This window comes from Symphalangus syndactylus, chromosome 2 (assembly GCF_028878055.3).
Source record: "Symphalangus syndactylus isolate Jambi chromosome 2, NHGRI_mSymSyn1-v2.1_pri, whole genome shotgun sequence".
Lineage (NCBI taxonomy): Eukaryota > Metazoa > Chordata > Mammalia > Primates > Hylobatidae > Symphalangus > Symphalangus syndactylus.
The window spans coordinates 91,830,324-91,848,847 of record NC_072424.2 but is presented as its reverse complement, the minus strand read 5'-3'; the positions used below and the strand labels follow the sequence as shown (position 1 = coordinate 91,848,847).

The 18,524-nt window shown below is 39.7% G+C and overlaps 1 protein-coding gene and 1 long non-coding RNA gene across 3 annotated transcripts in view; one reads left to right on the top strand and one right to left on the bottom strand.

The window, feature by feature from the left end:
• Positions 1 to 2,992, bottom strand: part of LOC129472358 (uncharacterized) — a 109,105-nt gene extending 106,113 nt beyond the window's left edge. For both annotated transcript variants that reach the window (XR_010116452.1, XR_008653897.2), the window contains exon 1: positions 2,701 to 2,992. This is a non-coding gene — a long non-coding RNA (uncharacterized lncRNA). The remainder of the gene's footprint in view (positions 1 to 2,700) is intronic.
• HDAC2 (histone deacetylase 2) overlaps positions 1,480 to 18,524 on the top strand; it is a 31,242-nt gene continuing 14,197 nt past the window's right edge. The window contains exons 1-5 of the mRNA XM_055261875.2: positions 1,480 to 2,122; positions 13,244 to 13,356; positions 14,692 to 14,809; positions 16,771 to 16,845; positions 17,318 to 17,456. Of these exons, the coding sequence (XP_055117850.2) occupies positions 1,798 to 2,122; positions 13,244 to 13,356; positions 14,692 to 14,809; positions 16,771 to 16,845; positions 17,318 to 17,456 (770 nt within the window). The 5' untranslated portion in view covers positions 1,480 to 1,797. The remainder of the gene's footprint in view (positions 2,123 to 13,243; positions 13,357 to 14,691; positions 14,810 to 16,770; positions 16,846 to 17,317; positions 17,457 to 18,524) is intronic.

The window sequence follows — 18,524 nt, the reverse complement described above, 5'->3', positions numbered from 1 at the left end:
TTATAGTAATCCTAATAATCCCTTATTCATATAATTCTTCATTTTTTAAAAGTATTCCATATTAATTTTCTTATTTGAGATTCTGAATATTACTCTCCAAGTAATACTGCCCCGTTTTACAGATAAGGCAATTCAAAAAACGTTTAAGTGACTTGCCCTAAGTCACAGGCACTAGAGAAACTATTATATGCAAGATAAACCTGGTCCCTTCATTTATGACACTCCATTCATAGTGGGACATTCAGACAAGTTGTGGGCAACTGCAACATGGTTAAGTGTTGAGCTACAGCATACAAAGTACATGGCATGGAGAACAGTCTTGGCGGGAGAGGGGTCAGGGAAGTCTTCCCAAAGGAAACAAAGTGTCATTTCAGACTTCATTGTGTTGGCCCTGGGGAAGAACATTCACTTCTACTAAATTCACTTATTCTGTTCTCAGAATCTTCCAAGTTGATTTTGTACTTGATAGAGCACAACTTAGACGGTCAATTAACTTTACCTCTAGGCCAGTGTTTCACTCACCGTGATTTCTCTAGCAACTGCATCAGTCACCTGGGGTCTTGTTAAAAATACAGAGGAGGAGGCGGAGGGAGGGCAGGGGCCACCCTGGACTTAACGTTTTCTAAATCTCTTGGGGGTGAGGTTGGGGAAAACTGCTGCTTTAAGCATGAACACTTTCGGGATTTTGAAGTCAAATAGCAAATTAAAAGGGGTATTTTTGGTAGTGGCTCTAAAATTCCAGCATCAATACAGCCTTTTTTTTTTTTTTTTTTAATAGGGGTGTATTTGGGGGATGGGGGGAATCGTAAATTATATAACTGGGATGGGTGCTATAAAACAGGCTGTTAGCCTCTAGCCCTCACCTGCAAGGTGGTTGGCTTAAGGTAGGTGCTTGATAAATGTGGATTTACTTAACAGAGGAACATATGTATTCATAAATTCCAAGAGTTTCGAAAGTCTTTCTGCTCCCATCTTCCAGTGTCTAGCCGGCAGCAATGCTGCAGGGTGGAACAGCTAGGGTGCGTGGAGTTTGCAGAATGAGTTCAAACCTCCAGACATATCACCAGTAAGAACAAGTTCCTTAATCTGTCTCCATCTATAAAGAAGGAGTACAATTGCCACTTACCTCCTAGAGTTGTTGGGAGTCTTAAATGAGATTAAGAATTATAAATAATCAATGGAATATATTATAAATGCAAGTGCTTAGAACTGTACCTTATAAATGAGCTCCACAGATGCTTATTAAAACCCGAGCGGTGCCCTCTCCCCTTAACATCCGTAATAGGTCCCCTTATACCTCATACCCATTACGAGTCAAAATAATAATAATAATAAAAAATAAGTGAACAAACGACAAACGAGAAAACTAGGCTACCAGGCACTGGGGCGATGGGCCACAGCCCGGTGCGGTAGTGGGCCCGGAAGGGGCGCGGGAGTGGGCTCTCCCCGCCGAGCTCGCGGCACGTGGTCGGCTTGGGCGGGAGCTTCGCGACAGTGGGGGAGGGGAGCAGCGTGGGACGCCGAGGAGGGGTCCAGACCGCCAAGGCTACGAGGCGCCGACTGCGCAGGCTCAGGGACAGGCGCAACCACTGCGCGCAGACCTGAGGGGGAGAATGTCCACCCGGCTGCACCCTCCCTGGATCTACTTGCGCAGCGGAAGCTTGTCTTCTTCCTAATTTTAAGACTGTGTATTGCGCCGCCTTGCGCAGGTTGTTCACCCTAAGAGGGCCTCTAATCTCGAGCCCGAAGCGGCCTTCCCCAGCCGTGCCCCTTCCTCCCCCGTGGAGGCCGCAGTGGATGCGCCCACCTCCCTGCGGCCTCCGGAGGTGGTTTGGTGGCCCCCTCCTCGCGAGTTGGTGCCGCTGCCACCCCCGATTCCGAGCTTTCGGCATCTCTGCCGGGTGGTACCGAGCCTTCCCGGCGCCCCCTCCTCTCCTCCCACCGGCCTGCCCTTCCCCGCGGGACTACTGCCCCCACGTTTCCCTCAGCCCTTTTCTCTCCCGGCCGAGCCGCGGCGGCAGCAGCAGCAGCAGGAGGAGGAGCCCGGAGGCGGCGGTGGCCGGGGAGCCCATGGCGTACAGTCAAGGAGGCGGCAAAAAAAAAGTCTGCTACTACTACGACGGTGAGCGGCCGGGCCGGTGTAGGGGTGGGCGCGCGGGGCCGGGCGCTGGGTTCCGCGGCTGCCGTCGCGAGTGGGCGCCGCGGCCGAGGGGTGGGAAGGAGGAGGGACCGACATTTGGCCGCATCTTAACCCGTTCCCGGCCCGGCACCGTTAGAACGAGACCCTCTTCCTGGCGCAGCCCCCGCGGCTCCTGCGGGCGGGAATCAGGGGGCCCGCCTGCCTTGTCTCCTGCCTCTCCCCCTTCGGCCGTGCAGTCCGCAGCCTCGAAGGTGGCCGCCGCTGGGGACGGCGCCGGCCTACCCCGCCTTGGTGGTGGCGGCGGCGAAGGGGGCGGCCCATTTTCTCCCCTCTCCCGCCCACCATTCGTGGCAGCGCAGGTTTGGGGTGACCCGCGTCAGCTTCTTACCCCCTCGACCCGTCCCCCGCGAGGCAAAATTTCTGCCCCGGCCTTGACTCTACACAAAGCCCCGCGGCCGCGAGAGCTCCACCCCTCCCGTCCCCTTCCCCCCTCCTCGCCTGCTCGCCTCCCCTCCCCTGCGTTCGGTCTGGCCGGAGCGTCTTCTCCTTCCTCGGCTTACCCTTTCCCCGGACCCCTCCTCCCGGGTGGGCGCTGGAGAGTAGTTACTGAGGGTGGGGACTCAAGTCGCGTGTGGCTTTATCACACCCATGTTTTGCGTGGGCTCCAACCCTCTCCTTTGTTCGCTGGGTTCTTTGAGCGCGTCTTTCTCAGGATTCAAATGGAAGGGCTTCACTTCCTCAATAATAGTTCGGGTTTTCCAGTTTCAGGCAGAAAGCCTTCGCAGGAAATAAGAGGTGGTAGGGAGATGTGGAACTGCTACTGCTTGTGTTGTAGATCAGACTCCATGGGTCCTGGCTTGCCTCAGAGAGGTGGTTACCACCCACTTCTTTGTTGCTCTTTGTTCGATCAGGAAATAGACCCTGCTTTGGGGATTTAGAGAGCATTGGTATCTTGCAAAGAGGTGGTGGGAATCCTGGTATGGGAAAACTTTGAGAAGTGGGAGAAGTGCAGAAGTACTAAATATTCTAATGAGATAAATTTGAGCTCACCGTGTAGTGAATTATAAAAGTCAGATAATTTAATTTTAAGCATTCTATAATTTGGAGTATGAGCAGTAACATTAAATCTTCGAATCCTGTTTCCTGTGTTTCCTTGTTCAATGGAGTAGTAACCTGTTTTACAGATTTCACAAAGGCTTGGTAAATAGTTTATAGTAGGTTACTCTTGAGAGAAGGGATTCCAAAATTTAACAGAGAACCTATCCTAGGCTCCTTCTCCTGAAAGTCCTGTCTGATTTGTATGAAGCAATACAAATTTTGGAAGCTGTTTCCTACATTTGGTGTATTGTAAATCACAACATCTTAGAGAGGTAAGACCCTAGAGCACCAGCTCAGAATAAATCTTTAACTTGTAAATGGCCATACTGTCTCTTTTTAGTTAAAAAGGATTAATCTTCTAATGACTGATACATATAAAATAACCACCTGTGTCATTTGGGGAAAATCTGAAATCTTAAAGAACAAATCTAAATTGATATGCGATAGCTAGGACAGAATAATAAGAGCCCTACTTTTAAAAAATGATTTTTCAGACGACTAGATATGCATTATATAAATTGATTTGAAATTATGCCATCGTGGAGGGGTGGAGATGGAAATACATTTTAATTTCAACATGATTTACATTGCATATTTTGGGTTATTCTTGCCCTGCATTCCCTGATCAAATTGGATAGGAAGTAACCCCGTGTATAAGTTAATTTGTAAAATTACATTGTTTCTAAAGTGTAGAGATTTATCCTTGTCAGGGCTTGGAGTAAAGAGGAAAAGTTTTGGTTAGGGAAAGTGGTACTGAGGTTCTTCTCGAAGCTGTCAGTTGCTGTTGGTAGTGATGGACTCTGAGGAAGTAAGCTGCTTGTAATTTCTTGTCACCACAATGGAACTCTAGAACCAGGAGGGTACACTTGAGTAGCAGTTTCTGAACAGCGCTCTTGTCCTGGGCCCGTTTATGATAACCTTCGTTGTGGGAATGGGAGCCGGCACGCGTCCCCGGGAAAGGATGCAAGCTTGATGAGTAGGGTGGAAATATTTGTCTTGTGATTGTGACTTAATGTATAATACTTTATTGTAGCCCATTCACCTGCTTTACGTGATGGCCAGCAACAAGTGAATAGCTGATAGTTTGGAAATCTCTGGTGGGTTATTTTGTCTTTTGTGTGTGACTCACTTGTTTGTTAAAGTGGAGTTCTTAGTTGCTTATGTTTCACATACTCTTTGAATTTTCGTGGGAGGGAATTAAAATATTTTGCAGAGATTATTAAATTTTATATTATGCTAATTATTAATATGTGATAGCGTGCTGACCTCATCCAAAAACTTACATTTTTATTACCAGAGAACACTGTTTTGTCAGCTTACAAAAGTAGCAATACTAATTCTTTTTTTATTGTGAGAAAAGAATGCAAGGAAAGGAGCTTCTGTACCAAAGAGTCGTGACTTTAAGGTATATAACATGGATTGGATTGGGAATGGGTTATATCTGTAGTAATAGGGTCTGAATTATCTGCGAGCCTAGGTTAGATGGTTGTAACTTCTTGGTAAAGGAAGTAGAAGGAAGAAAGTGAGTGAAAAAGAAAAGGAGGGAAGTAGCAAATTTTATAACCATAGAAATCCTACCTTTAGGCTTCCTGGGGCTGTTAGGCACACTGAGCCTCTTGGCCACACAGAATGTCTGGCCACTGAGGCTGTTTGCATCTTAATGAAAGAACTTTTAAAGATATATGTATTGTTCTGCACACGTTGTGTAATCTTCAGGTAGCCCTTTAGGTCACTGAAATGTTGGTCCCAAGGGAACCTTCAGACATTGATGGATTAGTTATCCTTAAACCTTTGAAGAAAAGTAAGAGAAGCTATTACTTCTCTGACCATAACTATTGATCCATGCCTCCAAATTCCCAAAAACATACTTCTGAATCATATTCATTCTTTATACACTAGAACATCATCAACAATCTGTAAAATGATACAGCTAATTAGATGGTCACTAAGATCCCTTCTGGGCCTTAAAACGATGTGATTTTTCTCTACTTAAATATAATTAGCAGCTAAGCTGTGTTAGGCTCTAGTTACAATACTCACATTTTTAATACTGTATCTAGACATGTTTATGCTTTGTTTTGAATTAATCTTGAGGCCAAACATATTTAGTGCCTGTTTTTATGGTGTATAAAATAGGGTTTATATACCTAATTTATGTAACTATACACAAATTTCTCTGTGCTCTATTTTTTCCTCCTCTGAGAGGGATGCATAATCAGTTTCGGAGACCAGTGGTCCAGAAAAAAACACTCAAAGATTGTATACAGATAAAACTATATAAATATAAAAGTTATCAAGATTAGGCCAGGTGTGGTGGCTCATGCCTATAATCTCAGCACTTTGGGAGGCTGAGGCAGGCAAATCACCTGAGGTCAGGAGTTCGAGAAGAGCCTGGCCAACATGGTGAAACCCCGTCTCTACTAAAAATACAAAAATTAGCCAGGCATGGTGGCAGGCACCAGTAGTCTCAGTTACTCGGGAGGCTGAGGCAGGAGAATGGCTTGAACCCAGGAGGTGGAGGTTGCAGTGAGCCAAGATAGTGCCATGGGCAACAAGAGCGAAACTCCATCTCAAAAAAAAAGTTAACAAGATGATACCTCCCAATGTACTCCTTCTTTAGCAAATTCTAGAAGTTCTACTTGGCAGCCAACGATTGTCAGATTTTCCTAAACTTGTATTTATGAGTGGTACCAAAGTCTTTTGCTGAATAACCTTTAATACAACTGCATGGGTTCTTAGCTGTGGTATAAATCTTTATTATCCGTGAAATAGGTAATAATTTCTTTGGAGGCAAATAAGTGCTAAATTAATTACAGCAGCAGTTCGTAAATACCAATAATACTAATTGCACAATAAAACGTGACTAAATAAGACTGAAATTTTCCTATACTTCTCTTTCCCCCAGAAATCTTTTGCCTCTCTTTTCTTTCAAATTTTACCTCATCAGAGATGCTTTCTCCTATTACTTAAGTCTCTGTTACTGCCTTATTTTTCTTCCTTTCGGTTGTACCATATAACTTTTGTCTCTCTCCTCACTATAACATAAGCTTCATTAGGACAGTCTGTCTGTTTTGCTTGTGTTTGTATCTTCGCCAACTACATTTAAAAACGTAGCTTTTTTTTTTTTTTGAATTAGTGATGAATAAATGATTAATTCCTTATACTTTTTTTTTTTTTTTTTTTGAGATGGAATTTTGCTCTTATTGTCCAGGCTGGAGTGTGGTGGCGTGATCCCAGCTCACTGCAACCTCCACCATCCTCCCGGGTTCAAGCGATTCTCTTAACTCAGCCTCCCAAGTAGTTGAGATTACAGGCACGTGCCACCACGCCTGGCTAATTTTTGTATTTTTTAGTAGAGATGGGGGTTTTACCATGTTGCCTAGGCTGGTCTTGAACTCCTGACCTAGGGTGATCCACCCGCCTCAGCCTCCTGAAGTGCTGGGATTACAGGCGTGAGCCACTGCGCGTGGCCAATTCCTTATTCTTATAGATAGAACGCTTTCATATAACGTTCCCTCTAATTCTTGGAACTACTCTGAACTACATTTAGGTAGGATGGGTGGCATTTTGGCATTTTTGGTATTGTTTAGATGAAAACAGATTCACAATTCTGTTTGGTGCAGTCTACCACTTTTCCTTTTCCACAGTGACTCTAGTTTTAATGTCCAAGGAGAGTTCAGCATCCGGAATCTTTATTTTTCTTTTCTCCTTTTCAAAGTGTTTCCTCTGCTACCAAACAAACAAAAATGCTTAACAAAAACTTTAAATGCTTCTGTTGACAAGTCCTTAAAGGAAGACACTTGGGATTGGAGAAGGCATCTCTTAGGGAATGTTAATAAATTCAAACTTGGAAGAATTCAAATCAAGTCCAAGGATTTTTTTATACTGGTTAGTAAGCCTTATTCCTCTGTATTTCAGTAGCGGTCTGATTATAGTGACTTGTTCATTAAGCCAGCTTTGGGTTCATACATATCAAATAGGCTTAAAGTTCCTACTGTGTGCCAAATAGACAAAGGATTGCTCAAGTCCTAAGAAGGAAATAAAAGACTGCAGATATAAAGTAAGAGAGGGCCGGGTGCAGTGGCTCACGCCTATAATCCCAGCACTTTGGGAAGCTGAGGCGGGCAGATCACAAGGTCAGGAGTTTGAGACCAGCCTGGCCAACATGGCGAAACCCTCTCTCTACTAAAAATACAAAAAAAAGTTAGGCCGGGCGCGGTGGCTCACGCTTGTAATCCCAGCACTTTGGGAGGCCGAGGCGGGCGGATCACGAGGTCAGGAGATCGAGACCACGGTGAAACCCCGTCTCTACTAAAAATACAAAAAATTAGCCGGGCGTGGTGGCGGGCGCCTGTAGTCCCAGCTACTCGGAGAGGCTGAGGCAGGAGAATGGCGTGAACCCGGGAGGCAGCGCTTGCAGTGAGCCGAGATCGCGCCACTGCACTCCAGCCTGGGTGAAAAAGCGAGACTCCGTCTCAAAAAAAAAAAAAAAAAAAAGCCGGGCATGGTGATGGGCGCCTGTAATCCCAGCTACTTGGGAGGCTGAGGCAGGAGAATCGCTTGAACCCGGGAGGCGGAGAGGTTGCAGTGAGCCGAGATCATGCCATTGCACTCCAGCCTGGGTGGCAAGAGCAAGACTCTGTCTCAAAAAAAAACAAAAAAAGTGAAAGAGAGGGGACCTTTGATAGTGTAATCAGAAGAGGGAAGACCTGAAGGAAGAGAATGGGCCAGCCTTAAAAAGAGTTTACTACATAAGATATTACAAATAGCAAAGCCAGATAGTTATTAATAGAACTTGGTGCACTTAATGGGAAGGAAGACAAGGAAAATGTGGAGTCCCATGTTAGGCAGTAAAAGGTGGGACTGCACAAAATTGTGTAGTAAGAAATTTGACTTTACCCAGAGGTGGAAAGCCATTGAAAGTTTTTCAAATACAATGCATTCTCTTAAAATAATTGGTAAGGAGTTGTGGACTATAGGCTGGAAGCAAGAATTGAACGCATATTGGTCCATATAAAATGTAATGGTTGCATTTTAGATAGAAATAGACACATTTAAGAGAGATTTGGGCCTCAAACCAATAGAACTTTTTGATGGATTAGAAATGGAGTTGGAGCTGAGAAAGGGTGGTAGAGAATAAAGGATGACTCCTAAGTTTCTGGATTGAGCAGTTAGGTGATATATGGTACTACTCACTAAGATTGGGAATACAAATAAAGAGCTCTGTTTTCAACATCTTATTATATTTGAGATCCTTATTGAATTCAAGTGAAAAGACTGAGAAGAGAGTTAACTTACTCTGTGAGTTTATAATCCAGAGAGGAGAGTCTAGACATAGAAATTTGGGATTTCTCAGTTTATATCAGGTGAAGTATTGAGATTGAAAAAGAGACAGCATAGACAGACAACTGGTCCCAGGACTGAACTCCCGAGAGAAGAGAATTTAGGGCAGAACTGTTGTTCACTGATGAACCCAAACCCTTTGAACTGTACCTGCTTGGTACATGGTAGGCTCTTGATTTATTAAATGAATGGATGAACTGAAAACCCTTGATGTTTAAAGGTTGGTGGAGGAGTGGCCTTGGGGTAGGAGTAAAATCCAAGAAAATGGTATTATGGAAGCCAAAGCTGTGAATGTCTCAAGGAGGAGTGACCTCCTTGAAATATGTATTAAAGATGTGTTAATATGTATTAAAAAATGGATAGTGGGCTAAGTAGTCTGGAAAATGAAAATAATACACTTTTTTCTTTTTTCTTTTTTCCTGAGTCTCTTTTTACAGTCAACTTATCTTTGGGGCTAAAGGTACATTTCACAGTTCTGAAATCCAAAATGACCTGAAAATTGAAAAAAAATTTGGTAACTCATTTGGAATCAAAATCTTACCTTGAATCAGTGTGACACTATTTATGATCTTTATTCCTCTGTGAATACTGTAAATATTCACGTTTTTGCTGCAGAAATATTAATGTTTGATTATATCATGCCACCCAAACTCTAGGCTATTACGTAATGTATGGCAGGTGTACCATATTAGCTCTACAAAATCTGAAAAAGTGTAAAATTTGAAACATATCTAATTTGAAGGAGTATGGATAAGAGATTGTGGACCTTAGTAGACACTTCCATTCTGTTAGTTTCTTGAAGACTGAGCAATTTGTAAAATGTTGCAGATAAATAATTATTTACAGTAATTTCTTTGCATTGACAATTAAAGTTTGTTGTGTTCAAGGAACTACCTTGAGCTGATTTTTCTGAATGTTTATTTCATTGGTAAAGTATTTTTATGTACAGGTTGAATATCCTTTATCTGAATTATTGGGAGCCAGAAGTATTTCAGATTTGGGGAGGTTTTGGAATATTCGTAATTATTTACCAGTTAGCATCCCTAACTCGAAAATCAAAAATTTGACATGCTCCAGTTAGCATTTCTTTGACCATTAAGTTGGTGCTCAAAACAATTCAGATTTTGGAACATTTTGGATTTCAAATTTTTCAGATTAGGGATAATCTGTATTTTGGGGAAAATCAGTAACATTTAAAATGCCCAAATTATTAATACATTACTGACCATTTAAATGATGAATAAAAATCGTAGGGTCTTAAAACTTTGTAGCCTTTTTATACTTTATGAAAAAGTGGGCCGGGCGCAGTGGCTCACATCTGTAATCCCAGCACTTTGGGAGGCCGAGGCGGGCGGATCACCTGAGGTCAAGAGTTCGAGACAAGCCTGGCAAATATGGAGATACCCCGTCTCTACTAAAAATACAAAAATTAGCCGAGTATGGTGGTGGGCACTTGTAATCCCAGTTACTTGGGAGGCTGAGGCAGGAGAATCGCTTGAACCCCAGAGGTGGAGGTTGCAGTGAGCCAAGATCACGTCACTGCGCTCCAGCCTGGGTGACAAGAGCGAAACTCCATTTCAAAAAGAAAAAAAGTGGATGCCTACAAAGTAGCCATCTAGAGAATTGTGAGATACAGAATTAGTGGGAAAAAGTTGGAGATGGTTATTTTATAGCCCCTTTATATTTTAGAAGAATTCTTTTTTTTTTTTTTTTTTTTTTTTTTTGAGACGGAGTCTCGCTCTGTCACCCAGGCTGGAGTGCAGTGGCACGATCTCAGCTCACTGCAACCTCCGCCTCCTGGGTTCAAGTGATTCTTCTGCCTCAGCCTCCTGAGCAGCTGGGACTACAGGTGTGTGCCACCACACCTGGCTAATTTTTTGTATTTTTAGTAGAGACAGGGTTTCACAGTGTTAGGAAGGTCTCGATCTCTTGACCTCGTGATCCGCCCGCCTCGGCCTCCCAAAGTACTGGGACTACAGGTGTGAGCCACTGCACCCAGCCAGAAGAATTCTTGGTAAACCAAAAAATTATCTGTAGCTTGGCTGCCCTGTATACATGTATCATTTAGGTTCTTTGTGTGTTCTTTGTGGGACTGGGGTCCCTAAATTTCAACAGAGAAACTTGTTGAAAGCTATGCATATTCGTATACAATTTGAGGACGCTATTAGTAAAAAGTAAATTACTCTGATATATTAGGTACATAGTTTCTTGTGTTCATTTTCTTTAAATTAACCAAGACCCTAAGCCTTTATTTAAAATATTTATATTTCATATTATGTCTTTTTTTTTCAGCCTTCACCCTGCCATTTCTAGTGAATCTGTAAGTGCCCTTGACATTCCCTGTTGTTATTACTTAAGAACATTAGTTGTGAGCTGCCCTGCCAGAGTTTGAATCTAGCTCCTCCACTTGCTAGCTATGTGACTTAGGCAATAATACCTGACTTGTCTGTTTCTCATCCTTCTTTACTATTATACAATAGGAATAATGTAATAATACCCACATCATAAGGTTATTGACAAGATTAAAAGATATGTGAAGTACTTAGAATAGTGCCTTCTAGTAAGCACTCAACAAGTGTTAATTACTGCTTTTTTTGTTCAAACACACTTGCTCAGAAATTGCTACTGTAGTCTCCAATTGTTGGGGCCTGGGGCTTTTCACTGGATTTTCAGTGTGCCTATAACTAGAGTATTTGATGTTATGATGTGGTAGATGTTAGAGACATTTCATTTGGGTAATTCTTACACAGAGGCAGATAGGTGGAAGTTATTGTTTAGTTTGTGTCTTTTCTATTTTAGGTGATATGGGAAATTATTATGGGCAGGGTCATCCCATAAAACCTCATAGAATCTGCATTTCTAGTGAAGACTAGACTTTCATTATTTTTACTTTAATGATTTCTTTAGTAGTGATAACTAAAGAAATGCCTTCCCTTGTATTAACTTAATTACAAGATGCTCTATAATACTAGTGGGTTTTCCATATCTAAGAAATGATGAGACCAGGCTGCTTTCAAGGAACTGTATATCCCTTGTATTGTCACCATGTAAGGTAGAGCTTTATAGTAGATTCTTTCTTAATAGGTAGTTTATTTTCTGCAATCATAGCCTCTTAATTATAATTGCAGAGGAATGTTGCAAAGGGCCATGGCCCTGCTTTGCTTAAGTCTATATTGTTTGTTAGCCTTGTTGGCACCTGCATTAAAAAGGTCGCTTTCCCTTTAAAAGACTTTGTGTATATGAATTGTTTTCAGAAGAGAGCTGTGTTGAAAATGAAGTAAAATTAGAGGTATGATACCAATAAAATCAAGTATTTGTGTTATTAGAAGCATGGATTTTGTAAAAGCTGATTGTTTATCCTGGACTGTTATCAAATATGTAGAAGAGAGGACAAAAAAGTTTTTGGGGTTGTTTCCATTAAACAAACAAAAGGTGTATTTAGGGAGGACTTTGAAAGATTTAGTGGATAAATCGCATTATTTATCCTAGCTTTTATTGTAATATATAAACCTATGTTGAAATGATAGACTTCAAACCATTAAAATAACTTGATTGTCCTGACCCTGTGGGGGATTAGTTCCAAGACCTCCACAGATAGCAAAATTCATGGATGTTTAAGTTCCTTAAATAAACTGGTAGAGTATTTGCATATAACCTATGTATATCCTCCCTTACACTGTAAATCATCTCTAGATTACTCATAATACCTAATACAATGCATATGCAGTGTAAATAGTTGTTACACTGTATGATTTAGGGGAAGATTACAAGGAAAAAAAGTCTATACGTGTTTCCAACAGACACCACCATCTATTTTTTAAAAATATTTTCAGTCTGCAGTTGGTTGAATCCACAGATACAGAGGGTTGATTTTGTATATTTAAGAGGCTTCTCGTTATTTACTATTATAGGAAACACTGGAGCTTTACCTAAAAGTATTAATTTTATTGAAATTTAGTTGATGAAAATCTGTGATTTTGGTGTTACTTTCTCTTTTTTAAATCTTAAGCATAAGTTTAAAGACATTGTGATATAAGATGCCATTTAAAAAGACAGGCTAGGAATTACAACTTTTTAGTCATGAAGAATGAGACAGTATTTTTATTACCTTGAAAAATGTCATGCTGTGTCTTAGCGGAGCAAAACCTCACTTAGGACCTAAATTTCAGTTACCAAAACTTCCCTGATGGGCTTTAATATGGACACAGTATGTTTTAACATGCAAAACGCCAATTATGAGATTTCTCAAATGCCAGCAAATCATCCAAGAAGCAGTATTTGCTGAAAAAATTTTAAATCATACCAATAAAACTCAGAGAACTTAAAAGCATCTGAATTTGCCAGAGAATACAGAAAGCAGGCATCATTTCAAGGAACAGAAATTTTAAAAATTGGGGGTAACTAAAAATCTGAAAATCTTGCTTTCCTTAATCTACAAATAAATATAGTGTGTAATAATGGAGTCTTCAGCTGGTAAAAGTGTGCATAGCATCTTGGTCATCTGATATAGTTTGAAAGTTGCAAAATAAATCTAAGTTACTAAGGTTTTAAATAAATTTTGTCAAATAGTAAATGCCTTCTAATGATAGATATACATAAATTCAAATAGTTCATGGAGGGTCTCTTGTCTGTATTGTTTAGTTTGTGTCTTTTCTATTTTAGGTGATATTGGAAATTATTATTATGGACAGGGTCATCCCATGAAGCCTCATAGAATCCGCATGACCCATAACTTGCTGTTAAATTATGGCTTATACAGAAAAATGGAAATATATGTGAGTATTCCTTTTAATACATATTCAGCACTGATCTTTTTTTTTTTTTTTTTTAGCTACTGTGAAACTTTGTCTATTATTCCCCTTTTGAGGGCATTTAGCAGATGAAAAGATCTGGAATAAAACTAACTTCTTTTTTCGTTTTATTCTTAGGAGATGAATAAGAATGTGAGCTATACCCTCTTTTTCCTTTTCTTTTAACCATTTAAAAAAGCTCCCCGTACCCTAGGCTTTCATGTTTTTTCTAGAGAACAACTCAGTATAGCATATTAACTATTTTTATTACAATCATTGGTAACATGCCTATGCTGCTGAAAAAAACTACTCTTTTTGTTTTATTCTTAAAAGATGTATAAGAATGGGCACTATAGCTTTTTTTTTTCCATCTTCCTTTAACCATTTAAAAAAGTTACCCCTACCCTAGATTTTCATGTTTCTGGAGAACAACTCAGTATAGCAACAACTCAGTGTAGCATGTTAACTTTTTTTTTTTTTTTTTTTTTTTACAATAATTATTAATCTGCCTGTGCTGCCGAAAAGAGTTGACCTGGGACTGTTACAAAATAATAACACATAAAATTAATCCCACAAATATTTACAGGGCATATAATACATATGGAATACTGTGTTAGTGTGGCCAAGCATAGTACAGATAACGCAAGTGCAACAGCTGCCTTAATGTTTTTGTAGATAAAGATGAGGGTATGTATAAACAAATATAGACACAACAATTAGCTATTTGGGGAGAAAAGAAATATTTAAAACAATTAATGTTAGGCAATGTATGTGAATATGTGAATTATTTTCAGTTACATATAGACATTTAGAGAAGGGGAAGTTAGAATAAGACTCAATCTGGAAGTCTTGTGGAAGAATTTTGTCATATGTGAAATTGAGCTCTTCGAAACAAGGAAGATTAGGACAGAAAAAAGGACGAGAGGTCATGAACAAAGATTTAGAATTGAAAACTCTTTTAGTGAGTGATTTCATTGATGAAATCACTGGATGTTTTATCATGGAAAAGGAAAGAAAGTAGAGTTTATGAACATATGGATTTTATTTTTTACTCGAACTGTTTCCACTAAAATAAGGAGTGATTAAATCATAGTTGATACGCCTGTGTAATGCTTCCAAAGGAGTTTGAATTAGTTTTGAAATTGATTACTGTTTTCTAAAACACATGTATAAGTTTGGGTTAGTTTTGGAATTTATATATTTTGTTCTGGTAGACTTAGTTCTTTTGAGGGGACCTATAGGGGAATTTGTATATTTGTTTGATAATACTGATATAACCAGTTGTAATTCCACAGTTCTGACATTTATTTCTCTTCACAGAGGCCCCATAAAGCCACTGCTGAAGAAATGACAAAATATCACAGTGATGAGTATATCAAATTTCTACGGTCAATAAGACCAGATAACATGTCTGAGTATAGTAAGCAGATGCAGAGATGTACGTTTCTAAGTAAAAAGTAGTTTTGCACTGATAAATGTAAATTAGTATTTTTAGGAGCTTAGAATGATCTAAATCTGAATATTTTTCCTGTTGGTCTAATATGTTAAAATTATTTACTGATTTGAAAAGTCATTGTAACACTACTAAAGCTACTTAAGAAAAAAACAAACCTATCTGAAGCTTATTGGTTCGTGAAACTGCTGTTTGGATATTCTTCTACTCCTAGTTTGCTCCCCTGATAACTTTGGGTTAATACATATTGGTAGGGAGACCTCACTCCCTTACTCCCTTGCTTCAAAAAACAAAAACAAGATTACACTTTGATTAGCCTTAGCTTGGCATATACATATCTCTTGTCTTCTCTTTGTGTACTTCAGTTAACCTGGACTATAATACACATCTCTTTTTCTTTGTTAAGATATTAGTGAAGCTTTTGATTCTACGTAATGTTCTCGTACAGGTTAGAAGTATTTTATTTTTAGAGATTGGTAACAAATTGGCTTGAAGGTAGAATGCAAAAGTCAACCTACAATTATTGGAACAGTATCTTTTAAAGCTTGATACCAAAGTTCATTCTCATTAGTGTTTGTATTGATTGACTTCAGTGATGATTATAATACTAAATTAGTGTAGGTGCTAGACATCTCATATTTACAATCTTATACACATTTCTATCATATCTTGTTTGATTTGTTATAATGCTACAATGTAACTAGAACATGTAGTATTTAATTATTTTTTTTTTCAATGAAGATTCCAACTTAGATGCAAAAGAGGCATGAGTAGCCCTTGGGCAAACAACATAACAAGATTGGTTTAAAACCCACATAATAATGAGTTCTATTAAGCTTATGATCCTGGCCAGGTGTGATGGCTCACGCCTGTAATCCCAGCACTTTGGGAGGCTGAGGTGAGTGGATTACCTGAGGTCAGGAGTTTGAAACCAGCCTGGCCAATGTGGCAAAACCCTGTCTCTGCTAAAAAAAAATACAGAAAATTAGCTGGGTGTGGTGGCGCGCACCTGCAATCCCACTACTCAGTAGGCTGAGACGGGAGAATTGCTTGCTTGAACCCCAGAAGTGGAGGTTGCAGTGAGCCAAGCTCACGCCATTGCACTCCAGCCTGGGCGACAGAGTGAGACTCTGTCTCCAAAAAAAAAAAAAAGATTATGATCTCTCTGAGCAGTAAGAAACTAAAATTCATTTCTTACAGTGCTTGTGACTTAAGGGTGTACAAAGATATTAATATATAAAACAAGGACCCTTATTCTTGAAGAGGTTACAATTCAAGGGCGTAGAGAAAGACTAAGAAAGGGTTACATACATCTGCCATATCCTTTCATTCTCTCAGTACTAAGGAACTAAATGTGTGATGTTGTGTCGTTCATCTGTATATGTTTTTTCTTTGTTGTCTTTAGTATCCTTCTATATTTTGGCTCCCATGAACCTAGTTAATTCTTACCAACTTTCAAGATCAAGATTAGCCATGGGAATAGGCAACCAGCTGTTGTTACATCTTTGGTTTAGTAACTTACTGACATGCATTTCAAAGTTACGGATTAAGGAGTTTTAAAGAAAGTAAATTATAAAGCAATTGAAGTTACTTTTAGAATGTTAACTTATTGTAATATTAAGGGGAAAGGCCTAGAAAATTTAAGGCTGTGTTTTAATTAAATAAGAACTGTTGTACTTAGACAACTATTGAGTTCTTGTTAATAGACCAGAAATATTCCACAGATAATCCTGTTAAGATTTGACGATCTTTCACAGATAACACTTTGATTACCTTGGATAAAACAATAAATATATTTTAAAGTTGGAAACTTTATATTATACTGTGAAGTGTATGTTTGATGATTGCATCAAGCAAAAAAGTATTTGTAGGAAATAGTTTTTGTAAGAAAAGGCTTTCATTAATTTGCAGAGTGTGTTGAAATTAATGAAATCCATCTTCCACAGTTAATGTTGGAGAAGATTGTCCAGTGTTTGATGGACTCTTTGAGTTTTGTCAGCTCTCAACTGGCGGTTCAGTTGGTAAGTGCTAATGCAATCAGATTTAAAAGTTGATCTGAACTTGGTGTGTTATTTTTCGGGTTATTTGTGTGAAGCAGAAGTATTAATGATTGTGAATTTTGATAACAAAAGGAAATCAGTATGTTTATAGTAAAGTACAATTTACTTTCAGACCTCTATGTTTTATGATTGTGACTTAAACACTTTTTTAACGTATTTTCACTTAAGAGACTTCTTTCATTCCCCTTGTCTTCTAGGTGTCATTGTTACTACCACTTTCCACATAAACCATTATGTAATCTCAGGTTGCAGCTCTAGGAGAATATTTTTCTAGGGAGTAACTCCTAACTATTCATGTTACGGATGATTTCTGTTAACTTTTATGATTTTAAGCTCTTGCTTATGCATGGCATACACTTGTAGTGTTTTTGTCTCATTGTACTAATTTTTTATGATAAATGTTTAAAAAGTCTATCTTGTTTCTACTTCTTAGCTGGAGCTGTGAAATTAAACCGACAACAGACTGATATGGCTGTTAATTGGGCTGGAGGATTACATCATGCTAAGAAGTCAGAAGCATCAGGATTCTGTTATGTTAATGATATTGTGCTTGCCATCCTTGAATTACTAAAGTATGTTTATTTATATTGATACTCTTTACAGTGATAAAATGTTTTCATTAAAACACAATAAGTAAAAGTCTATGGCTTTAAAAAATATTAGGTAAACCATAGGTTGAAATAGTTAATGGTGAGTTTTCTATGAATTCATTACAAAACAATGAAGAAATGCAGGAAATTTGCCCAATTCTTCAATTATTAAGAGTTAGAAGTATGGCCAGGCACTATGGCCCAGGCCTGTAATCCCTGCACTTTGGGAGGCTGAGGTGGGCGGATCTCTTGAGCCCAGGAGTTTGAGACCAGGCTGGGCAACATGGCAAAACCCCATCTGTACAGAAAAAAAATCAGCCAGATGTGGTGGCATGCGTCTGTAGTCCCAACTACCCAGGAGGCTGAGGTGGGAGTACCTGAGTCGAGGAAGTTGAGTCTGCAGGAAGCCATGTTCCTACCACTACACTCTAGCCTGGGCAACAGTGTGAGACCCTGCCTTAAAAAAAAGAATTAGAAGTGTATAAAAGGCCAATGCCATGGCTCACGCCTGTAATCCCAGCACTTTGGCAGGATGAGGTGGGTGGATCATGAGGTCAGGGGTTCGAGACCAGCCTGACCAACATGGTGAAACCCCATCCTACTAAAAATAAAAAATTAGCCGGGCGTGGTGGCGTGCGCCTGTAATCCCAGCTACTCAGGAGGCTGAGGCAGGAGAATTGCTTGAACCTGGGAGGTGGAGGTTGCAGTGAGCCGAGATCGCACCACTGCAGTCCAGCCTGGGCTACAGAGCGAGACTCCGTCTCAAAAAAAAAAAAAAAGGAATTAGAAGTGTATATAAATGTCAAAACTCCATTAAATACCCTTTTTTAAAAGTAGTTTGGCAATTTTCATTTTAGTTTCAGCTAGTAAAAAATGACAATGACCTTGGAAGTTTATATTCTAGTATTTTGTAAGTTTTAAACTGAAGACAAAAATTTGAAACCAGTGTTAAAGGAAATTTGTTTACCTATTGAGTTAGTGTAACTGCCTAACTTCCATATCTGACTGAGGCTTTGTTCTCTACTGATGCATATAAAATTATCTCTGAGT